The sequence below is a fragment of the Nilaparvata lugens genome, chromosome 3, assembly GCF_014356525.2.
Source record: "Nilaparvata lugens isolate BPH chromosome 3, ASM1435652v1, whole genome shotgun sequence".
Classification (NCBI taxonomy): domain Eukaryota; kingdom Metazoa; phylum Arthropoda; class Insecta; order Hemiptera; family Delphacidae; genus Nilaparvata; species Nilaparvata lugens.
Window position 1 is genome coordinate 45,823,510 of NC_052506.1, and position 26,043 is coordinate 45,849,552.

Here is a 26,043-nt window from a genome sequence, read left to right on the forward strand (position 1 = left end):
ATATTTTATCAGTAGGCTGAACTATTGAAAACTATATTGTGAAAAGATAAATTCCAAATAAAACTGTTATAAGCTGCTTTAAAACCCAACTTTTAATACAATTCTTCATGGATTCTGTTATGAGCCTAATTATAATTCATTCTAGAATGCAGGGCATGAATGGACCGGACCTATCCTTTTTTTTGCTGTTCAGATGATCACTGTGTAAATTGAAGAATTGACAATAATCCAAATGAATCAGAAATATTATTCCTTTGGTTGAAGTTATTTCATTTGAATCATAATTATTCACTTTTGATTTTATCAAGAACTAGCAGGGTACCCGTGCTTCACTACGGGAATTAAAAGATGAAATTATTTTAGTGAAACATTTACAATCTGAATCCTAAAAAATTGTTATAATCGTTTTTGAGATTAGGCCACAACTTGGCATGAAAATTATTAAGTCAAATCATTCAAATAATCAATTGATGTGTTGGAACTGCTCTGTAGAAGAGTAGTCTCAATTGCAGTGAATTTTGTAGGATATGGGGCAGGACTTAAGAGTCGCTGTCGACTTTATACATTTGCAATTAATATTTCCCGTTGACAGTTGACAAATTAGCAGTGATCATGTTATTTTTGCCTTGCCAATTGAAGATTGAATTCCAAATTAGGTTGATTCAAAATTTGATGACTCTATCCATGGATCTCTTGCTTATTCTGTAATTTTTGACATAGCCTGTCACTTACTTCTCGTTTCACTTATCCAAAAGTGTGAAAGCAGCCAATCCACTGATTCTTTCTTCCATGGAAGTCCATTTATAATAGTATAAAATTTATTGTGGCTGTTTTCATATGTCCTAAACTCTACAATATTAACTATTGAAGTGGGATCATTTTAATGTGAATTTGCATGAATCTGAATAAAGTTTATTCAATCGCTTTGTTTATTGACTACCATTATATGATTTCTTTCTTTGATCTTAAGCTTGAAACCAAAAGCTTAGGGATGAAAATTTGGATGTAAACTAACATGTAACTCAATTTAATTTCTATCCAAATTGACAACTTTAGAATTCACTTGTGATCTATCAATATCAATAGATTTGTCTTGTGCCATAATAACATCATGAAAGGAAATAGGAGCAGCTGATGGAGTATTATTTTTTTTCGATTTAGTTTTTAGCTGATTTTGAAACATGAAAATATCAGGCCCAGTAGCACAAAAGCATGTTCAATTTCGATCAGAATTAAATTTCATGAAAATTAATCAGAGCAGGGTTTTTTAAAAGAAGGCTTCTCTGATTGGCTCTCGTCGTAGTTAGTCCGGATTATGAATTGATAGACAGTGCAACTGTCTCTCTCAAGGTCATGGCTGCGTACAAACATACAGCAACAGAGGAACCAATACAACAGAAGCTGAAGAAATTAGTCGCATTTCTATCACCTCACAATGAACATTACATTCAACTACCATATGTTTGGAGAGATCGATTTTAAATTTCTTTTGCTATCACCCGGTCACTTTCTGAAGCTATTCTTCTAGATGTTCCATGAATACTGCGATCAAAGACCTTATACATCCATAGACTCACATGCAGTGCTAGTGTCGTACTTGGAATTGAAATCAACCATTGAGGGGGCAACCCATAAGATTATTACATACCAATGCCTTTGTAATCTATAATATTACAACCATATAGATATAATATCTCGTGCTAAAATACCTCAATGGCGGCCTTAAATTTCAAGTAAGAGCTATCATTGGGAAGGCATAGGCATTGTGGGTGTATATCTCTTTAAGGTCTTTGACTGCAATGTTTTAAAATAAGGTCGCCAAATTTGGTAACTCAACTACAGCTATTATAATGTTTTTTATTTGCTCAAACCTCCTTTTGTTTTCAACAGACCAAGGAAAACTTTTTTCTGATCAGCTGCTACTTGAGGGACCAATTATCCTTTCTCTTGGTAGTTCAACGAATTTTCCTAGAGTTGAGACCTGTTCCAAAATAATGTTTTTTTCGCAAGCACAATAGATTCCTGATTTAATCAAAATCGATAGAGCCCTTTTTCAAGATCCGTCCGACATAGATACATATATATCCACTGTCAAGTTCTGCTCCGGGGAGGGGCATGAACATGCACTAAAATTGATAATTATAAACTTTCAACAATTAAACCAAAATTACAATCATAAACCATGAGCAATATTTCTCAATGTTTAATGCCCCACGTTGTGTCGGCATGTGTCAGATCCCAGTCTCTGGAGGGGCGTCATGTGTCATGATCTTACTCCAAAGGGGGGACACAGAAATGTACAATTTGAACTATATGATAATAAATTAGGGTTATAATTGTTCAGCCAAGAATACGATTCCTTCATATAATGGGTCTTACCTTGGGTTGACGACTATTGCAACCTATTTTGCTCTGTAGAGAGGGGAGGACGTACAGTAAAAAAAAAAGAAAAAGGTATTTAATAGTTGAAATGGTTAAATTAAATGAAATAATTGAAAAATTATAATATTTGCGGTTATGATTCACTGATAGATATTTGCAGGTTAGATTGATCAATCTTTGTTTAATCGAATTGTCGATATCATTTGAATCGATGTATCGAAGCAGAATGACTAGTATATGGATGGGACAGATTGAAAAAGTTAATTTGCTCAACAGAGGGTTTGTCGGTCTACAAAGGTAGCCGAAGTAAGGGACCTGAGACTCTAACTTAATATGGTAGGTGGCTATAATATAGTGAGGTGGAATTAAATTCACTTTAATAATAAAATACAGTTCAACTTGAATCTGCTGAAAATAAATCCTGTTGTCACTATGGTCAGACAGAGATAGTAACTTTGGAGTGAACCTTTTCTCCAAATGATGACCAATATATCCAGAATCCAATACTTGTGCCATAATTTGGAAAGATATTAGACCGCATGAAACAACAGGTAGAATGGCAAATTCATGCGAACCAGGTCTCTGATAAATACTATAGGTTATGTAGCGAAGTGCTGGACCAAAATAGTAAATATTTCGAGTACCGAGTTTAATTCTAACGTTGTCTATACGATCTATTACCTCTCTTTTCAACGTTGATCGGCTGATGATGCGGGATTCACTTCACCTCGGTGTAGCAGGCCGGTGGGAGTCGATTTACTATTTGATTCTGTGGGATACCCCCAATGACAGAATTTATTACTTGATAGGAAAAACGACCACCACTTACCACCAGAATAGATAATAGTCTAATGATAGATACTATACTCGCTACTGTCTGACTATTGCAAAACAGGACATGTCCTGAATGACCAATGTGTGTCAGTTGAGAAAGAACGAATTTGGAGGTATAATGAAGTAAACCCAGTTAAACAAAACGGTAATATGGATATATTCTGAGAGATAAACTGTTACAGCAAATATTGAATAAATTAATGAACAGATTATGTGAATAATAATTTTCAATAGATACAAAATAAATATTGGTTGATAGCAGATTTGAATCTTTAAATCATAAATATTATATAGAAAGTTCGGTACTCTTCAATTAAACAAAATGAAATGGATAATAGCCCTTGGAAAGGGTCATAAACTGAACTAGTTCAACAAGAAAAAACAAGTTAATATGAAATGGTGATTCAGAAAATAGAATAAATAATAATTAAAATTATTCTCAGGGTGTGGTTTCGCCTAAGGAAAATAGACCTTTTGGCTAAGTACAGCGTGGATAGTTAAATGTATTTAATATTATAAAAATTAATTATGATAAGTTTTGTACCCTTAAAACTATAGTCATGACTTTTCTTAAATGGACGAATTTATGCGCTGTACAATTTTAGCAGATTTATGGGGATCCCCTTTAATATATTCGAACAACTTACATAGACTTTTGTTTCCGTTTTTTGGTTTTTCGAAATATATTCGGCCGTAGAATATATCATTCCGGCTGGGTCCTTCCACGTGGCAAAAGATGTTGAACAGACTTCACTGATATAATTTCGGGGTTTATTTAAATGAAATTTAAAATCTTAATATCACAATTATTATAGGAACTTTGGAACAACTTTTTTAAAAAACAGAAAAACGAAGATTAAGTTACATGAAACAGAAATTAAAGCTTTTGAACAATTAGGTACGTGGACTAGGTCTGCATCCTACCGATGATCCTTGCAAAATGGCCTCGAGTCTTCCTCTTCTAATTTTCACTTCAATTTCTCCTCCAAATTTTATCTTGCCAAATTTACATATTAATTCGGGATTGGTCCGATTCTGTGACGTAACAAATACGCCGAATGGGTGGTGTCACTGTGTCCAACTTTAAAGCTTTAAAAATATGGTGAAATTCCTGATTTGAAGTTGTTCCAAATTATCATATAGTTTTTTATAGTTATAATAATACAAAAATAATAGAATTCGTCTATGATGATATGCTTTTAAATTGGTTTCAATGAACAGCTAATGATTATAGAACATAGACATGCTAGTATAACATAAAGAAGACAAGAATATATATGTTTATAACAATAACGAATATCATAATAAATAAATATTTCTTCCTATTTTTTTGTTTATATTGTTTTTTATACGCTAGAATATCGACCCTCAAACGTTATATATGGCTAAGCTAATTTGTTCATATATTTTTAACAAGTATATTTTTTTTTTGTAGTTTAAATAAATAAATATTTGGGCTTATTTGGCCTAGAAACGAAAGTATAAAAATGAAAAATTTAATAATATATTATTTCTATGATCGATGTTCAGTTGAACTGCCTTCTCAATTTGCTACTTGTTAATGAGCTAGCCTTGGTTTGTTTCGGGGTTATGTTTTCATTTCGAAACTAACCTTCAAATATAACTTTACTGTTCTAATCCATAGGCATATAAACATATATGGTTTTTTCCATTGACTAATTTTTTGGAAGGCATACAATTACAGATTTATTTATTTCTTGCCTTGTAAGTTAGATAACAATCGTCTATCGACCTCAGATAAGATTATATTGTTTCTACGGTGATAGAAGCTATTCCGTTCTTGTACTAGCCTATGAACAAATTTATTCTGTATTTTGAGGACTGTATGATCATTGGTACATCACAAAAAAGTCCCTCTAAATCGAGTCGGCGGGTTTATGATACAGGAACAGGATCTATGAGCGCGCAGGCTCGATTTACTCAAGTACCAAATGATTGACTCGGTATCTGCTATCTTACGTAGCTGGTCTCAATTAACTGAGCAAATTTTTTGGTTCATCGAACACGAAACGGGTTCAAAGTGCCCTAGATGGTGCGCAGACTCATCCGGTGCAACTTAAGGTGATAAGATACCCCTTAATGGCACGCATCCATTGATCCCTTTACAAAGGTGAGTGTAAATGATACTGTGATACATTTACCTCAAAGTATAGATTTTTGGCATTTCACCATGCAATGCAATGTTTAAAACATAGATGTGACTTCAACATTTAGTCGACATCGGGTAGCTAATTTCCGGCTACTTTTCTTTCGAGCAATCATGTGTACTGAGTTGATGTTTTCATTAGATACCGCCTGTCCTGGATGACTCTTACACAAAAATAGACATAGAACGTTTATAACATTTAAATTTGGCTAACTTTACATTAATCAGTAGGTATTATATGCTTAAATTTGGTACAGACTAGACGAATCGATTCTTTTGCATATTTTGAGCTATTACTTCATATCTTTGAGGTTATGGGTCGATATCTAATTCTTTTTTCATGCAATAACATAAAATAGACATATTATAATAAACATAAAATTATTTTTGGTTTTTCTCATTGGTTTTTTACATGATATACATTTATAAATACAATATTACCTCGAACGATTTTACAATTTTTGGCATTTGTGAAGTTGGCACTTTTGCTTGATGCGTTTGTTTGCTTACAGCTGGCTATCGATTTTTATAATCTCGAAACAATTTTCTGTGTGTTCAGGCCAAATGCTTAGTTTAATATTCTCAATATTACATTTAATAATATGTACGCAATTTGTGCACAGATTTTTAGTTGGACAAATTTATCTGGCCTTATTTTTAATAATAATTTCCTTTTCCAGGTCTGTAACAAGATGCCCATGGAAGTTTGTTTGGGTTTGAGTGGGAACGCGACCTCGCCTCGTTGTGGACAAGCTATCATAATATTTACACGGTGAGTATTACAGGCATAAAAAATTGTTTACTTTCTTTATCATCATTTGTTAAACCGATGCCTGCTTATCTCACTAACCGCTAATGTTTATTTATCCTTTCGTTGCGTTTGTTTACTTCATTAGCTGTTGTACCTTTTTCTTAGGTTAGCTAGGCTGATACTGCAAACTGGATCTTTGTTGACGATGTTGTGTGATATAAAATTCTTCAGTAATGCTGAATATTCTTTAAAGTTGTCTTGATTGAAGATCTTTCGTGTAACATAATGATGATAAATAAGTTGTGAATAGATGCTGGCTTCTTAAATACTCCAATAAGAGATGAAATAAGACATGTTCAGGTTATGTTTACTATGTTGTTGTTATTGGAGACAATCTCAACCGCTAAGATGAAATCCAGTGTGTATAATATTGTTGACATATGAAGCTTCGCTGTTATTATTTAATGGAGTTGAATTAAATTCCCGTTCTGCTGTCCCTCATTCGGTATTTTTCATACTAATTGGAGTGAGAATCTTTGTTGATTTTTGACCGTCCTGCTATTTATTAATTGTTTAAATCTGGTATGGCGGCGATGGAGGTGGATCCTTTTCGTAATAAGCCGTTTTCCTTGAATTGTTGTTAATTTAGTTGGCTTCCACCGCACATGCCGGTAGTGGTTGTGGGTTTTTTCGAACATAGTTCCTCCTTTCAGACTGGTAACATGAAGTTTAGTGTTTTTAAACTTAACATGTTTGCGGAGATTGTTGATTTTTCTGGATAGGGTTTTTCTATCCTCCATGTGGGTGCGGACTGTACTTGATTTTGATTTCATATGATGGGGAGGACTGTGGAATCTCCGGAATGTTTGTTGTTTCTTTAAAACTGATTTCCTGCTTCTTTTCTGAGTGGTGATTGGATGAAGAGTGATTGACTTTAATTTGACTTGATGGTGGTGTTGGCGAATCCTTCTAAATACTGTTCTTATTTTTTGAACTTGCTTCCTGCTTAATTGTTGTCCTGATTTTCTGTGATATTTTCTTCGTCTTCTGTTATTGTGATAATGTGACAGGTTATGATGTTTGCCGGTTTTATCTGTTACAGGAGGTGTCTTCGGTGGATTGGTGGTGCCGGCCATCGACGGTTCGGGCTGTCCCTCGGATTGGTGGATGGCGTCCTCCGGCTCCTCTCTGTGTTCGGCGGGATATGGATCGGCTCCAACATGGACATGCTGGGTAGGTTGATCCTCCATGCTTGTACTGTAGTTGTTTGCTGGCGCCATGATCTGGGACGTCTCTTCCGTTCTGGTGCTGATGATCTCGAGGGGTAGACAGGTTTGGAAGGATTGGTCGTTGTTAGTCAGGTTATTCTCCTCTATTTTCCTAACATCTTCTCTGAAGTTGCTCCTATCCTCTTCTCTTCTTAGTTCTTCCTCATAGTTGCTTCTAGCAGTCTCCTCCTCTTTCCTCACACCTCTCCTAATCTCACTATCAACATCCTCATTTTTACAAACGACGTCCTCAGGAGGCTTCACTACAACATCTTCCTTGAAGGACGCAACCTGTGGCTTGATACCATCAGTTTTGGGAAGATCTATATCCATATCTAGGGGCTTCTGCACCTCCTCAATTTTCATGGGTTGGTCTACGTCCATGGCTACACTATCCTCGGGACTAGACTTTTTCTCTATGTTCTCCGGTTTGCGGTGGGGTGCGTAGTTCGGTGAGATGGTGGCAAGCGGATGTTGATTGGGAGCATGGTCATTCTGGCGGAAGTCGCTCTGTCTATTTCGACCTTGAGGCTTGTCATCCACGGTCTGTAGACAATGTAGATAATTTTCCAGCTCTTTGAAGCTGGTAACTTGGTGGGTGGCCAATGCGAGTCGTATGTATCTCGGCATTTTATCTATGATTAATCTTACCAACACGGGTTCGGGTACTATTAGAATGTCCTATTCCACCCTCTAGGTTTTCTAATAATTGCGAAGTATTGCTATGACGCGGACTAGCTACAGTCGGGTATGGGTCGGGGTCGGTGACCGTATTGACTGGTGGAGATACTGGACCTACACTTCTCCCCTTGTCCTGATTCTTTACCCTCTGTCTTTGGCGGGAGGTATTTAATTTGAAGGGAAGAGTGTGTGCCCGTGCCATTGTTGGCCGATTCGGCCCTCGGCTCTTGGAATTCAGGTTGGGTGTTAAGGAGAATTGAGGTGACCTTAACCAAGGATACGGATCCAGATATCAGATCCCCACAAATAATTATATTTGTAAAGGTAGTACGCAATCTGAACCAACTGCGAGTTGACGGCGAGCAAAGCTGTACCTGCAAGCCCGGAATAAAGGTTGTAGGTGGAGGAACTCGGGATGGAGCTCAACAAGGAATGATATAGAATTTTTGTTACGGTTTTCGCAATCTGAGACTGCGGGCTGTCGGTGTGCAGACTGAACCTGCGCACCCGGTATTAGATCAATATGATTGGAGAGGCGTAAGCGGTATAAGGTACAGGATATGGTATACCGAGTTTGAGGTATAGGGAATATTTTATCGGGCCTGGGGAATGGAGATTTGTTAATAGGATTGTTCCTTCCTATAACTAATGGGGTTTGGTTCAATAACTCGCGATCTGTGAACCGCGATATAGTTCTCAGCAAGCTGAACCTGCTAGCTAAAGATAGTATATCTATTACAATTTTATGATAACTAAAGCTCAAAGGATGAGGTTTCGGGTGTCGGATTTCTGGATCGCGAGCCTGCAGCTGCGAAAGGATTTTCAGCAATTCTGAAACTGCTAAACACCATTTCCGCGCTAGTCTGATGACAGCGCGCCGGTTATTAAGAGCCAATCTGTAACTGCCCTTGAGGGTATTGGAATCACTCTCAATCGTCCGAAACGCTTTTAAATTAATAGTCAGTATGTCGACTATTATGAGAGGATAGGGAAGGGTTTACAAGGATTCTCCTAAGCTTCTCGCTGGTCTGAGAACCGCGACAGGGTCGATATCTAATCTGTGACTGAGATCCTGCTCTACATAAGGTTTCCTACACCTCTCGCTGGTCTGAGGACCGCGACGGGAACGATCTCGAGTCTGGAACTGAGATCTCGCACTATAGAGGGTAGGAAAAATTAAGAGGAAGGAAGAGAGAGGATGCCGCAGTCTGGGAACTTCGGCAAGGACGTTCTCAAACTGTACCTGAGAGCTAGAAGGATTATAGAATAGGGAAGGTGAAGAGAGAGTAAGAGGAAGTATGCCGCAGTCTGGGGACTTCGGCGAGGACGTTCTCAAGCTGTACCTGAGAGCGGGAAGCGTTCCAGTCTGTGACTTCAACAAGGACGTTCTCAAGCTGCACCTGAGAGCAGGAAGCATTGCAGTCTGTGACTTCAACAAGGACGTTCTCAAGCTGTACCTGAGAGCAGGAAGCGTAGCAGTCTGGGACTTCGACAAGGACGTTCTCAAGCTGCACCTGAGAGTGGGAAGCGTCACAGTCTGTGACTTCGACAAGGACGTTCTCAAGCTGCACCTGAGAGCAGGAAGCATCGCAGTCTGTGACTTCGACAAGGACGTTCTCAAGCTGCACCTGAGAGCAGGAGGCGTTGCAGTCTGTGACTTCAACAAGGACGTTCTCAAGCTGTACCTGAGAGCAGGAAGGATTTTAGAATAGGGAAAGTGAAGAGAAAGTAAGAGAAAGGATGCCGCAGTCTGGGGACTTCGGCGAGGACGTTCTCAAGCTGTACCTGAGAGCAGGAAGCGTCGCAGTCTGTGACTTCGACAAGGACGTTCTCAAGCTGCACCTGAGAGCAGGAGGCGTTGCAGTCTGTGACTTCAACAAGGACGTTCTCAAGCTGTACCTGAGAGCAGGAAGGATTTTAGAATAGGGAAAGTGAAGAGGAAGTAAGAGAAAGGATGCCGCAGTCTGGGGACTTCGGCGAGGACGTTCTCAAGCTATACTTGAGAGCAGGAAGCGTCGCAGTCTGTGACTTCGACAAGGACGTCCTCAAGCTGTACCTGAGAGCCGGAAGCGTCGCAGTCTGTGACTCCGACAAGGACGTTCTCAAGCTGCACCTGAGAGCAGGAGGCGTTGCAGTCTGTGACTTCAACAGGGACGTTCTCAAGCTGTACCTGAGAGCAGGAAGCGTCGCAGTCTGTGACTTCGACAAGGACGTTCTCAAGCTGCACCTGAGAGCAGGAGGCGTTGCAGTCTGTGACTTCAACAAGGACGTTCTCAAGCTGCACCTGAGAGCAGGAAGCGTCGCAGTCTGTGACTCCGACAAGGACGTTCTCAAGCTGTACCTGAGAGCAGGAAGCGTCGCAGTCTGTGACTTCGACAAGGACGTTCTTAAGCTGCACCTGAGAGCAGGAGGCGTTGCAGTCTGTGACTTCAACAAGGACGTTCTCAAGCTGCACCTGAGAGCAGGAAGCGTCGCAGTCTGTGACTTCGACAAGGACGTTCTCAAGCTGTACCTGAGAGCAGGAAGCGTCGCAGTCTGTGACTTCAACAGGACGTTCTCAAGCTGCACCTGAGAGCAGGAGCGTTGCAGTCTGTGACTTCAACAAGGACGTTCTCAAGCTGCGCCTGAGAGCAGGAAGGATTTTAGAATAGGGAAAGTGAAGAGGAAGTAAGAGAAAGGATGCCGCAGTCTGGGGACTTCGGCGAGGACGTTCTCAAGCTGTACCTGAGAGCAGGAAGCGTCGCAGTCTGTGACTTCGACAAGGACGTTCTCAAGCTGTACCTGAGAGCAGGAAGCGTCGCAGTCTGTGACTTCGACAAGGACGTTCTCGAGCTGCACCTGAGAGCAGGAAGGATTTTAGAATAGGGAAAGTGAAGAGGAAGTAAGAGAAAGGATGCCGCAGTCTGGGGACTTCGGCGAGGACATTCTCAAGCTATACTTGAGAGCAGGAAGCGTCGCAGTCTGTGACTTCGACAAGGACGTCCTCAAGCTGTACCTGAGAGCCGGAAGTGTCGCAGTCTGTGACTTCGACAAGGACGTTCTCAAGCTGCACCTGAGAGCAGGAGCGTTGCAGTCTGTGACTTCAACAGGACGTTCTCAAGCTGTACCTGAGAGCAGGAAGCGTCGCAGTCTGTGACTTCGACAAGGACGTTCTCAAGCTGCACCTGAGAGCAGGAGGCGTTGCAGTCTGTGACTTCAACAAGGACGTTCTCAAGCTGCACCTGAGAGCAGGAAGCGTCGCAGTCTGTGACTTCAACAAGGACGTTCTCAAGCTGTACCTGAGAGCAGGAAGCGTCGCAGTCTGTGACTTCGACAAGGACGTTCTCAAGCTGCACCTGAGAGCAGGAGGCGTTGCAGTCTGTGACTTCAACAAGGACGTTCTCAAGCTGCACCTGAGAGCAGGAAGCGTCGCAGTCTGTGACTTCGACAAGGACGTCTCAAGCTGTACCTGAGAGCAGGAAGCGTCGCAGTCTGTGACTTCGACAAGGACGTTCTCAAGCTGCACCTGAGAGCAGGAGGCGTTGCAGTCTGTGACTTCAACAAGGACGTTCTCAAGCTGCGCCTGAGAGCAGGAAGGATTTTAGAATAGGGAAAGTGAAGAGAAAGTAAGAGAAAGGATGCCGCAGTCTGGGGACTTCGGCGAGGACGTTCTCAAGCTGTACCTGAGAGCTAGAAGGATTATAGAATAGGGAAAGTTAAGAGAGAGAAAGAGAAAGGTTGCCGCAGTCTAGAAACTTCGGCGAGGAAGTCCTCAAGCTGTACCTGAGAGCTAGAAGGATTATAGAATAGGAAAAGTTAAGAGAGAGAAAGAGCAAGGATGTCGCAGTCTAGAAACTTCGACGAGGACGAGCTCAAGCTGCACCTGAGTTCTCTAGGAAAAGGATTGGGCTTTCCCTACTTGGAATTACAGCAAGTCAGAAACTGCTAAGTGAATTCAAAATACAGGGCCACTCTATAGTATGAAAATTAATAAGGAAAATACATCCCTAAAAAAAACTGAGATTACCTTATTACAGAAGAGGAAATGCACACAAGTGACCAGTCCTAACATACAGTTACCTGAATCACTGCAGAATTAAATACGGAGAATAGCAAACAAATTCCCGCACTAAACTTAAACGTCGTGGAGCGACAGAGTTGAGACTTAAGAATTAAGCCCTCAAAATTAATCTGCTATAAGAGCCTAGCTAAATTTCCCCACTCAACTGTTTGTAGCACAAACTTGAGATCCCTTACAGGTTTCAATACCAAGAATAACTCGTTCACCCCCAGTGATACGAGTTCGGGAAAAAAAAAATAGCTGACAAGAAAGAAAAACCCACAAGGGAATTCTAACTCCGAGTTGTTCGGAACTCGACCTACAATATTCTTCGTTAACACAAGATAGAATAATAATTAGTGTCGGTAACGTCGTAAGGAGAGGAGATTCGCGACCCGATCTCACGCTCAACCACCGAACAACTGCTCTCTCCCAGGTCTTCTTGAAGCCACACCGGGTCGCTGAAAGTTAGGAGGCCGGGGGAAAAGGGGCTTGCTGACCAATGGGAGTCTGAAAAGACGATCACGCCACTAGTCATGTGACAGGGTTTGAATCCACTAGTGCTGATGATAAGGGTGCAGCTAATGACGACACTGATACTAATTACTACACTAATTCAGGCCGGTAAACAATATTTCTATTCCAGAAATTTCATGAAGAGCGATACTGACCCGACTCGGTAGCCGCTTATCGTTTAGATGATACAAATGCTGCTAATTTTGAAGGGGTTGACGGCGATGGTGATAATGTTCCATTCAACTACAAACCACACAACTACAAATCTAACAAAATATATCCGGCAGACGATCCTATTCCTATTCTAAAATAGAATAATTTCGCTAATTTTTCGCTGGACGACGGCTCTCCATCCGTCACAAAAATTCACTTTGTGACACCCCACTCCTAATAAGGAGGGGGGGGGGAATTGGCGTTGAACGTACAAGGCGACGTCGGGAATACCGGCTACAACCACACCATCCTCCCTACTTTTCACATTACGTGAACGCATTTCAGCGATGGATAAAAAGCGATCAAGTAGACCAAGACAAGGCGCCATACTGCTAAGAGAGTCGAAGCACTACTGAAGCAATAGAAAGACGACTAGATGGGCTTATACAAAAATATTCAGGTATTGACAGTGTAGAAAGACAAGATTATCATTATCGGGAACGTGATAAAAGCAACCCTACAATAAACAGATAACAAAAATATCCTGAAAGAAAAGGTTCGAACGTCTTATGCGATGCGACAACGAGAGAAGGAGCAAGAAACCAGTGAATCAACCCTGTCGCGGCATCTAACGGGAAACGTAATAACTAGTTGAATAAAGTGCTTCTCCCGCACCTTGCACAGTCTAAGGCTAGTATAGGCAACCCGCACTTCACTCCACCAACGCAATTTGCGTTCGCCTGTTCGTCTGAGCTAGATTCCTCCTCCTCCTCCTCTACACATGGGGGTAACAACTTAATGTCTTTCACATGAACAGTCACAGATTTATTCTCTGCTACTTTAACCTTCACTACTGTAGGACTCAATATCTCGACCACCTCCCAGGGGCCTGAGAACTTTGGAGCGAGTTTCGCGGCAAACTGGTCAACTCCCGAAGATAAATAATGTTCTCTCTTATATATCAACTGACCTGGGGATAACTTAACATCTCGCCTCCGAAGATTATAATAACGGCTAGCATCCCTATATGCTTTATCCAAATTATCCACTACAATTTTCCTGGTTTGAATTAATACCTTAATATTTTTCTGTAGCGTGGCCTGACTACTTTCAAAACCTTGCGTACGTGGATCGTCTTGAGACTCGAATGCGGACTCACCTGGAGCCCTCAATTCCCTACCGAAGTTGAGATAAGCTGGAGTATATTGGGTACCTTGATGAATAGTTGTATTCATCGCAAAACAAAATTCTCTTAAATATCGGTCCCAATCCGAGTGGTTCTCTCCTACAAAGATTTGTATCATAGTTTTGAGTACACGGTTTACTCTTTCAGTAGGATTACAACTAGGAGAATATGGGGGGGTGAAAAACACATTCACGCCATTATCCTCACAATACGAGCGAAAATACTTGCTAGTGTATTGGGTTCCATTGTCACAAATGAGCATCCTAGGTGCTCCATACCGTGTGACAATCAATTCACGGATAGCTTTCGTGACTCCTGCGCTATCTGCTTTAGATAGGGCGGTCACTTCCGTCCACTTAGTGAACTGATCTTGAAACACAACTATGTAATGGTGTCCTAACTTGGAACGGGGTAACGGGCCGACTAAGTCAGTACTGACAGTCTCCCAAGGGTGAAACAATTTATGGGGATTTTTCATGCGACCATATGGGGTCCTCTGTTCTACCTTAATTTTAATGCAGTCATCACACCTCCGTACATAGGTGGCAACATCATTAAACAATCCAGGCCAATAATATAGGCGCGCTATCTTGTCATATGTACGATATATGCCAAAGTGACCCGCGGTTGGAGCATTATGATTTTGTTGTAAAACTTCAGAGCGACACTGGGACACAAAGCTTCCACCCCTCAGCACTCTGCTCTTCCTGGAGCCGCCTCCTAGGCCAAATATGTCTATACATAAACCCATCTCTAACTGTATAGTCGGGGAATTTCTCGGGGTCTGCAATCAGTAATGATTTAATTTTCTTTACCCAGCTATCGTCGTTCTCTCGACCAATAGCGATAGGGGCGCATAAGCAATAACTTTCTCCTCACCATTAATCTCCTGAGTCAAGACAGCTCCCAACCCTTCGTCGGAGGCATCGGTCTGAATCACAAAGGGCAACTCAAAATGAGGGTAGGTTAATACTGGGGCACAGGTTAAAGCATCTTTGATTTTCTGAAATGCCGTTTCCTCCTCTTCTCCCCACTGCCAATTCACCTTCAACTTTAACAAACGATGTAACGGATTTGCTAGCTCTGAAAAATTAGGGACGAACCTACGGTACCAGGAGGCTAACCCCAGGAAGCTCCTGAGAGATTTAACACGCTGCGGGGTAGGGAAATCTCTAACAGCTCTAATCGTTCCCGGGTCGGTACGGAGGCCTTGCTCTGTCACAATATGACCTAAGTATTTCAGCTCAGATTTCAGAAAATTGCACTTATCTTTATTTATAATTAGACCTGCATCTCTCAACCTCTGGAAATCCTCTGCGAGATGTTCTCTATGGGATTCAAGAGTCTCCCCTAATACTACCACATCGTCTAAGTACGCGAACGCATACGGTTCGAGTTTAGGCCCTATCACCTGATCTAGCAAATGTTGAAAGGTAGCTCCAGCTGAGTGTAAGCCGAAAGGCATCACTTTAAATTGAAATAGACCTCTGCCCGGCACTATGAAAGCAGTCAATTCTTTACTCTCCTCATCTAACGGGACTTGCCAATAACCACTCTTCAGATCAATAGTAGATATATACTTAGCATCGCGAAGCCTGTCTAAAATACCGGTCATATTTGGGAGGGGGTAAGCATCTCTATGAGTCACAGAATTAAGTTTACGAAAATCAATACAAAACCTTATTTTCCCATTCGATTTTTTTACTAATACGATAGGAGAACTCCACGAGCTACAGCTGGGTTCTATGACTCCCTGTTCAAGCATTGTATCGACTTCCTCATCGATCACTTTTTGCATGATAGGGTTCCTGGGATAGGGACGAAGTCTGAAGGGTTCAACTCCCCCCTGGAGTTTTATTTTGTGTTTCAAGATATGGGTCCGTCCTGGGAGTGAAGAGAATTTCCGGATTTCTTCTTCCAGAAAATTATCGAATTTCTCCTGCTCAGAGACAACTGATAACCTACCTTCCCCTTCCCTACTCCGTAATCGGACTCCCTGGGATTGCATTTCTAATACAGCTCCCATCTTCCGCAGATTTTCCACTCCTAAAATCATACGAGGTTCAATATCTGGGACAACTGACACTTGCCACTTATACTCCTTGCCACATACAGTGACCGGCAAAGTGGTCTCTCCTTCTATCTTAAGACGTTTCGCGATCTCACTAGAAACGTATGACTTTTGAGATGAGGTATTTATAGCAGCATTCAGGTCCACCCCCTCTACTCCTACATACATGTACACCCCGTTATCTCCGACCTTCCTACTTGGTCTAACGGCGGCTACAGTCGACACCTTAGAAGTATTCGCTGAACTCTTACTACCACTTATAGCTCCCACTATCTCTGGTTCCCATTCTACTCTATTATGCCTCATATTGATAGTTAAATTATGCTGAATCATAAATGACACTCCTAGCAACACGTCAGGCTTAAGGCCTTCCATCACTACAGCCTGGAAAGAAACAGAAATATTTTCTATTTTCAATTGGGTAAAAACTTTTATCGAGAGGAGAGCAGACTTCCCATCAGCGAGTATCGCTTTATGTGTGCAGTTTTCTTTCTTTACTGACCCCTCACGTTCTAATGCTCTCAGAACTTGTGTACTGATGTAGGATTTTTCCGATCCGGTATCAATCAAAGCGACAAATTTCTGGTTCGCCAAACTCACATCAATGAAAGTCCGTGTATCTCCTGACACGGTTCTGGGGCTTAAAATCTTTGTTGAATGAATTACTGAATTTCCCGACGATCTTTTACTCTGGGACTTACAGTTACACTGATCATGATTTTTCCCACATTCCTTACACTGAGAAAGCTCGGGGCAAGTTGACCTCCAATGTCCTGTCTTTTTACAATTCCAGCACACAGGACCCTGACTAGTACTACTCTCTTCTATCACTTTAGTCTCCCGTGGTTTAGTAGTTGCCTTAGCTGAATTTTCTCCCCATTTATTGTTCTCGATTTTAGTATTCCATGAGGACAACCTAGAGTGTTTTTCCTCAGCACGGATTGCCTCATATTCCCTAGTTATATCTAACAGTTGGTCTATGTTTTGGGCTCCTACACTTCGGACATGTAACTTATATCTGGGTAATAAATTCTGATACACCCTCTGATATATCCTATCCCCGTCGTAACTTCCTAATCTCCTCATTAAAGTGAGTAGGGCTTCGGCATACTCATCAGCCGGTTCGCCCTCCCTCTGCTTCCTTGCAATGATTTGACTTTCAAGATCGTCACTATAAGTATGGGTATAGTATCGGAGTTTAAACGCCTCTACAAAGTCAGCCCACGTCCTCCACTGGGAGCGACGATTCCGCATCCAAAGTAGGGCCCCTCTCACCATCAGCTCTGGTAGGGCTATAAGAGATTGTTCCCCAGATATCCCATATGCGCTCTGAAGTTCAGTGAGCCTCTCGATAAAACTGGGAGCATCTGATACACCATCAAAACGTAAATTCCAACTTCTTACCTTATCACATACAGCGCCCTGACTATACGTGCCTGAAGAGCGGTGTGGTGCCGGCTCTATACCTGTTGGTCGATTCACTCTGTTGTGGAGGGACGGCTCGGAGTAGACACGGCTTGTGCCTGGAATAGCATCGTCCCGGCGAGTCTGAGAGGTCGCAGCGGTCCGGGACCGATGGTGTTCAACCATCCTCCTCCTCAGCTCCGTCAGAGTCCCCACTGCCGACAGGCCAAGACTCTCCAGGTAGCTGACCGCTTCCTCCTTACTCAGCCGGTATACCCACGACACTCGAGGGTCGGTTTCTCGCTCCGTGGTGTCTGTCTCGTGATCTCCCTGGTCCTCCTCGTACTCTTGGAGTGTAGACTCCTCTCCCCGTTCTGACATCGTGCACTGGGGTTTACTTAACCTTTGCTCACGATCTACTTGGGCGCCAGACGTCTTAGCCTCACGTTGGGAGACGTCAGTTTTATTAGGAATTCCTATTCCACACTCTAGGTTTTCTAATAATTGTGAAGTATTGCTATGACGCGGACTAGCTACAGTCGGGTATGGGTCGGGGTCGGTGACCATATTGACTGGTGGAGATACTGGACCTACACTTCTCCCCTTGTCCTGATTCTTTACCCTCTGTCTTTGGCGGAAGGTATTTAATTTGAAGGGAAGAGTGTGTGCCCGTGCCGTTGTTGGCTCTTGGAATTCAGGTTGGGTGTTAAGGAGAATTGAGGTGACCTTAACCAAGGATACGGATCCGGATATCAGATCCCCACAAATAATTATATTTGTAAAGGTAGTACGCAATCTGAACCAACTGCGAGTTGACGGCGAGCAAAGCTGTACCTGCAAGCCCGGAATAAAGGTTGTAGGTGGAGGAACTCGGGATGGAGCTTAACAAGGAATGATATAGAATTTTTGTTACGGTTTTCGCAATCTGAGACTGCGGGCTGTCGGTGTGCAGACTGAACCTGCGCACCCGGTATTAGATCAATATGATTGGAGAGGCGTAAGCGGTATAAGGTACAGGATATGGTATACCGAGTTTGAGGTATAGGGAATTTTATCGGGCCTGGGGAATGGAGATTCGTTAATAGGATTGTTCCTTCCTATAACTAATGGGGTTTGGTTTAATAACTCGCGATCTGTGAACCGCGATATAGTTCTCAGCAAGCTGAACCTGCTAGCTAAAGATAGTATATCTATTACAATTTTATGATAACTAAAGCTCAAAGGCTGAGGTTTCAGGTATCGGATTTCTGAATCGCGAGCCTGCAGCTGCGAAAGGATTTTCAGCAATTCTGAAACTGCTAAACAGGATTTCCGCGCTAGTCTGATGACAGCGCGCCGGTTATTAAGGGCCAATCTGTAACTGCCCTTAAGGGTATTGGAATCACTCTCAATCGTCCGAAACGCTTTTAAATTAATAGTCAGTATGTCGACTATTATGAGAGGATAGGTAAGGGTTTACAAGGATTCTCCTAAGCTTCTCGCTGGTCTGAGAACCGCGACAGGGTCGATCTCTAATCTGTGACTGAGATCCTGCTCTACATAAGGTTTCCTACACCTCTCGCTGGTCTGAGGACCGCGACGGGAACGATCTCGAGTCTGGAACTGAGATCTCGCACTATACAGGGAAGGAAAAATTAAGAGGAAGGAAGAGAGAGGATGCCGCAGTCTGGGAACTTCGGCAAGGACGTTCTCAAACTGTACCTGAGAGCTAGAAGGATTATAGAATAGGAAAGGTGAAGAGAGAGTAAGAGGAAGTATGCCGCAGTCTGGGGACTTCAGCGAGGACGTTCTCAAGCTGTACCTGAGAGCGGGAAGTGTTGCAGTCTGTGACTTCAACAAGGACGTTCTCAAGCTGCACCTGAGAGCAGGAAGCGTTGCAGTCTGTGACTTCAACAAGGACGTTCTCAAGCTGTACCTGAGAGCAGGAAGCGTCGCAGTCTGGGACTTCGACAAGGACGTTCTCAAGCTGCACCTGAGAGTGGGAAGCGTCGCAGTCTGTGACTTCGACAAGGACGTTCTCAAGCTGCACCTGAGAGCAGGAAGCGTCGCAGTCTGTGACTTCGACAAGGACGTTCTCAAGCTGCACCTGAGAGCAAGAGGCGTTGCAGTCTGTGACTTCAACAAGGACGTTCTCAAGCTGCACCTGAGAGCAGGAAGGATTTTAGAATAGGGAAAGTGAAGAGAAAGTAAGAGAAAGGATGCCGCAGTCTGGGGACTTCGGCGAGGACGTTCTCAAGCTGTACCTGAGAGCAGGAAGCGTCACAGTCTGTGACTTCGACAAGGATGTCCTCAAGCTGTACCTGAGAGCAGGAAGCGTCGCAGTCTGTGACTTCGACAAGGACGTTCTCAAGCTGCACCTGAGAGCAGGAGCGTTGCAGTCTGTGACTTCAACAAGGACGTTCTCAAGCTGTACCTGAGAGCAGGAAGCGTCGCAGTCTGTGACTTCGACAGGACGTTCTCAAGCTGCACCTGAGAGCAGGAGGCGTTGCAGTCTGTGACTCAACAAGGACGTTCTCAAGCTGCACCTGAGAGCAGGAAGCGTCGCAGTCTGTGACTTCGACAAGGACGTTCTCAAGCTGTACCTGAGAGCAGGAAGCGTCGCAGTCTGTGACTTCGACAAGGACGTTCTCAAGCTGCACCTGAGAGCAGGAGGCGTTGCAGTCTGTGACTTCGACAGGACGTTCTCAAGCTGCACCTGAGAGCAGGAAGCGTCGCAGTCTGTGACTTCAACAAGGACATTCTCAAGCTGTACCTGAGAGCAGGAAGCGTCGCAGTCTGTGACTTCGACAAGGACGTTCTCAAGCTGCACCTGAGAGCAGGAGGCGTTGCAGTCTGTGACTTCAACAAGGACGTTCTCAAGCTGCGCCTGAGAGCAGGAAGGATTTTAGAATAGGGAAAGTGAAGAGAAAGTAAGAGAAAGGATGCCGCAGTCTGGGGACTTCGGCGAGGACGTTCTCAAGCTGTACCTGAGAGCTAGAAGGATTATAGAATAGGAAAAGTTAAGAGAGAGAAAGAGAAAGGTTGCCGCAGTCTAGAAACTTCGGCGAGGAAGTCCTCAAGCTGTACCTGAGAGCTAGAAGGATTATAGAATAGGAAAAGTTAAGAGAGAGAAAGAGCAAGGATGTCGCAGTCTAGAAACTTCGACGAGGACGAGCTCAAGCTGCACCTGAGTTCTCTAGGAAAAGGATTGGGCTTTCCCTACTTGGAATTACAGCAAGTCAGAAACTGCTAAGCGAATTTAAAATACAGGGCCACTCTATAGTATGAAAATTAATAAGGAAAATACATCCCTAAAAAAAACTGAGATTACCTTATTACAGAAGAGGAAATGCACACAAGTGACCAGTCCTAACATACAGTTACCTGAATCACTGCAGAATTAAATATGGAGAATAGCAAACAAATTCCCGCACTAAACTTAAACGTCGTGAAGCGACAGAGTTGAGACTTAAGAATTAAGCCCTCAAAATTAATCTGCTATAAGAGCCTAGCTAAATTTCCCCACTCAACTGTTTGTAGCACAAACTTGAGATCCCTTACAGGTTTCAAAACCAAGAATAACTCGTTCACCCCCAGTGATACGAGTTCGGGAAAAAAAAATAGCTGACAAGAAAGAAAAACCCACAAGGGAATTCTAACTCCGAGTTGTTCGGAACTCGACCTACAATATTCTACGTTAACACAAGATAGAATAATAATTAGTGTCGGTAACGTCGTAAGGAGAGGAGATTCGCGACCCAATCTCACGCTCAACCACCGAACAACTGCTCTCTCCCAGGTCTTCTTGAAGCCACACCGGGTCGCTGAAAGTTAGGAGGCCGGGGGAAAAGGGGCTTGCTGACCAATGGGAGTCTGAAAAGACGATCACGCCACTAGTCATGTGACAGGGTTTGAATCCACTAGTGCTGATGATAAGGGTGCAGCTAATGACGACACTGATACTAATTACTACACTAATTCAGGCCGGTAAACAATATTTCTATTCCAGAAATTTCATGAAGAGTGATACTGACCCGACTCGGTAGCCGCTTATCGTTTAGATGATAAGAATGCTGCTAATTTAAAGGGGTTGACGGCGATGGTGATAATGTTCCATTCAACTACAAACCACACAACTACAAATCTAACAAAATATATCCGGCAGACGATCCTATTCCTATTCTAAAATAGAATAATTTCGCTAATTTTTCGCTGGACGACGGCTCTCCATCCGTCACAAAAATTCACTTTGTGACAGTACTGAATTATCAAGCTGCATATTCAAATACCGGAGCCGGGTGATGAAGGTGGTGTAGGAATTATCCACACGTGTGTCGTACTGGCTAGAGACAATTTCTGCCAACAAACCTTGTTGTCTCCCTGCACTCCAATACTTCTCTAGGAAAACTTTTTCGAATTCTTCGAACGTCTTTATCTCCTGGGCACAGTTGTGGAAAAACAATAGTGGTTCACCCGACAGAAGAGCGGTTAGTTTCAGGCGCCATATCGGCCAGGGGGTAGGCACTAGTTGGTGTATGGATTTAAGCTGGTTTATGAAAGGTTTTGGCTGTATGGACTGTGGCGTATTATTAAATTTTTCCAGATTGTTGACGAGGGATAACATGCTAGAATTGTCAGCAGGTGTGCAACCACCATTCAGGTTCGGTGCCAAAGTCATTCGGGATTCCAGATGCATGATTTTCAAATCTGTAGCGGCTATTTTCCTTTCGAACTGGGTTTTTTGCTCTTGAATGCCATCCTGCATGGAATTGACCTTGCCGCTTAGATTTTCCTGTTGATCCGATAGGTGGTCTATTCGGCTCTCAAGGGTTAACTGGTTCTTTGTATTTTGTTCAATTTTAAGACTAACGAGATCCACGGAGGTGCTCACGGCTCGAATAGCAGTTTTAAGCTCTTGTTCTAAGTGCTGGCGTCCACTTTCGCACTTAGTGTGATGATTTTTTAATTCAATTTGCAAATGTGCTCGGGTCTGTTCCTCGGTCACCTTTATTTGGTCAACTATTTTCTCCGTCATCCGCTTCTCTAGCTTTTGGGTTTCGTTGGTTATGTCAACCCGCAAGTTTGTGTTCAATTCGGTAAGTTTGCTCTCCATATTTAGGGACATCTCATCCATCCGAGTGTTGAAATCGTCGGTGATTTTAGCTTTAATTTCATGGGCTTGTTCAGAAATCTTCTGGTCGACCTGTCCCAGGATGGCGGTAGTTTTGTTCTCCATGCAAGCTAATAATTGCCGGAGCTCTTCTCTCCGTTCTTCTTTGTCCTTGTCTCTCTCTTCCTGGCGTTTTTTTTGGTCTTTCTTCCACTGTTCATCGAACTCGATCATCATCTGCTCGGTTGTAGCAAGGGTGCTATTTGCCAGTGCTATTGATAGAGGTCCGCAAGTATCCTCAAATAATGCTTTTTCTTTATTTGCAGGTATCGAAGGAGCAGCGTGTGGAGGTGAGGTGGTTGGTATATCCTGGAGCTCGATCTGGGTGGATGAATGTTGGCCCAGATTATTGGTGTTGAAGCCCATGGAGGATATGCTGCCGGGCTCGCGACTCCTTGGGGTCTCTGCCTCGTCGTCCACTGGAGTGGGAGTGCTGGATGGAGCGTCGTCAACTATTGCCGCATCCGCCTGTGCGCTGGGTCCTGAGGGTAGTGCTACTGGGTACGAGACATCCGAATTGGGGTTGGAGTCTTCCATGGTGAAGTGGCAGATTCTTGGCTGACAGCGTGGAAGTTCGAGTGACAGTTCGGTAGTGTGTGAGCAGACAAGCGAATCGATGCTAATTTGCTTAAAATTAGATAAGTGATGAGATAAGTGAACAACAAATATTTATCACAGTGATTAGTGCCGCGAGATGACTAGAGGATAATTCAGTGCACGTTGACCTTCAATTGTTCGAGGTAAACATATAAACATTAAAAATTAACAATAAAAATATGACATATAATACTAACATATAGCAATTGCCTGTGAGGTGGGATACGAAACCTTCTTGTTTTATAATTTTCGTGTGGTTCAGTCCACATACAAAATTGATCTGTTCAATCTCAAGTTCGTTCTTTCTCTCCCCCAAAAATTCATCACTAGTTGACAAATCTTTTACCCACACTGATCATGCAGGGCATGGCTTATTAATAATTGGGGTTCTATGTCACTCTAATTTGATTAGGATTGTTATGATGAATATTCAGGCTAAGTTTGACAAGTTGGGATTGATCCAAAGTTTGAAAAAATTTCTGGGTACTAGTGAAATAATTATGTAATCTAATAGTGTAGCTGTACATGCCTAGGGGTCTCATCAGAGGCTAACACAGTTGGGCGCCATGTGTCAAGTTCTGCTCCGGGGAGGGGCATGAACATGCACTAAAATTGATAATTATAAACTTTCAACAATTAAACCAAAATTACAATCATAAACCATGAGCAATATTTCTCAATGTTTAATGCCCCACGTTGTGTCGGCATGTGTCAGATCCCAGTCTCTGGAGGGGCGTCATGTGTCATGATCTTACTCCAAAGGTGGGACACAGAAATGTACAATTTGAACTATATGATAATAAATTAGGGTTATAATTGTTCAGCCAAGAATACGATTCCTTCGTATAATGGGTCTTACCTTGGGTTGACGACTATTGCAACCTATTTTGCTCCGTAGAGAGGGGAGGACGTACAGTAAAAAAAAAAAGAAAAAGGTATTTAATAGTTGAAATGGTTAAATTAAATGAAATAATTGAAAAATTATAATATTTGCGGTTATGATTCACTGATAGATATTTGCAGGTTAGATTGATCAATCTTTGTTTAATCGAATTGTCGATATCACTTGAATCGATGTATTGAAGCAGAATGACTAGTATATGGATGGGACAGATTGAAAAAGTTAATTTGCTCAACAGAGGGTTTGTCGGTCTACAAAGGTAGCCGAAGTAAGGGACCTGAGACTCTAACTTAATATGGTAGGTGGCTATAATATAGTGAGGTGGAATTAAATTCACTTTAATAATAAAATACAGTTCAACTTGAATCTGCTGAAAATAAATCCTGTTGTCACTATGGTCAGACAGAGATAGTAACTTTGGAGTGAACCTTTTCTCCAAATGATGACCAATATATCCAGAATCCAATACTTGTGCCATAATTTGGAAAGATATTAGACCGCATGAAACAACAGGTAGAATGGCAAATTCATGCGAACCAGGTCTCTGATAAATACTATAGGTTATGTAGCGAAGTGCTGGACCAAAATAGTAAATATTTCGAGTACCGAGTTTAATTCTAACGTTGTCTATACGATCTATTACCTCTCTTTTCAACGTTGATCGGCTGATGATGCGGGATTCACTTCACCTCGGTGTAGCAGGCCGGTGGGAGTCGATTTACTATTTGATTCTGTGGGATACCCCCAATGACAGAATTTATTACTTGATAGGAAAAACGACCACCACTTACCACCAGAATAGATAATAGTCTAATGATAGATACTATACTCGCTACTGTCTGACTATTGCAAAACAGGACATGTCCTGAATGACCAATGTGTGTCAGTCGAGAAAGAACGAATTTGGAGGTATAATGAAGTAAACCCAGTTTAACAAAACGGTAATATGGATATATTCTGAGAGATAAACTGTTACAGCAAATATTGAATAAATTAATGAACAGATTATGTGAATAATAATTTTCAATAGATACAAAATAAATATTGGTTGATAGCAGATTTGAATCTTTAAATTATAAATATTATATAGAAAGTTCGGTACTCTTCAATTAAACAAAATGAAATGGATAATAGCCCTTGGAAAGGGTCATAAACTGAACTAGTTCAACAAGAAAAAACAAGTTAATATGAAATGGTGATTCAGAAAATAGAATAAATTAATAATTAAAATTATTCTCAGGGTGTGGTTTCGCCTAAGGAAAATAGACCTTTTGGCTAAGTACAGCGTGGATAGTTAAATGTATTTAATATTATAAAAATTAATTATGATAAGTTTTGTACCCTTAAAACTATAGTCATGACTTTTCTCAAATGGACGAATTTATGCGCTGTACAATTTTCTCAGATTTATGGGGATCCCCTTTTATATATTCGAACAACTTACGTAGACTTTTGTTTCCGTTTTTTGGTTTTTCGAAATATATTCGGCCGTAGAATATATCGTTCCGGCTGGGTCCTTCCACGTGGCGAAAAATGTTGAACAGACTTCACTGATATAATTTCGGGGTTTATTTAAATGAAATTTAAAATCTTAATATCACAATTATTATAGGAACTTTGGAACAACTTTTTTAAAAAACAGAAAAACGAAGATTAAGTTACATGAAACAGAAATTAAAGCTTTTGAACAATTAGGTACGTGGACTAGGTCTGCATCCTACCGATGATCCTTGCAAAATGGCCTCGAGTCTTCCTCTTCTAATTTTCACTTCAATTTCTCCTCCAAATTTTATCTTGCCAAATTTACATATTAATTCGGGATTGGTCCGATTCTGTGACGTAACGAATACGCCGAATGGGTGGTGTCACTGTGTCCAACTTTAAAGCTTTAAAAATATGGTGAAATTCCTGATTTGAAGTTTTTCCAAATTATCATATAGTTTT

General features: G+C 41.9%; 1 protein-coding gene across 2 annotated transcripts; it reads left to right on the forward strand.

Moving 5' to 3' along the window:
* Window positions 1–5,938: 5,938 nt before the first annotated feature.
* On the forward strand, window positions 5,939–25,842 carry LOC120350459. Of its 2 annotated transcripts, XR_005570790.1 has the most exons (4): window positions 5,939–6,155; window positions 7,237–7,367; window positions 22,868–23,773; window positions 23,914–25,842. XR_005570790.1 is itself a non-coding variant. In XM_039423886.1 (3 exons), exons 1-3 carry the CDS (start codon window positions 5,986–5,988, stop codon window positions 23,161–23,163), a joined length of 597 nt encoding a protein of 198 aa, XP_039279820.1. In that variant the 5' UTR covers window positions 5,939–5,985; the 3' UTR covers window positions 23,164–23,897. The 2 variants fall into 2 exon arrangements, 1 of the variants encoding a protein (XP_039279820.1); XM_039423886.1 differs by lacking the exon at window positions 23,914–25,842 and having other exon boundaries at window positions 22,868–23,897.
* The last annotated feature ends 201 nt before the right edge of the window (window positions 25,843–26,043 follow it).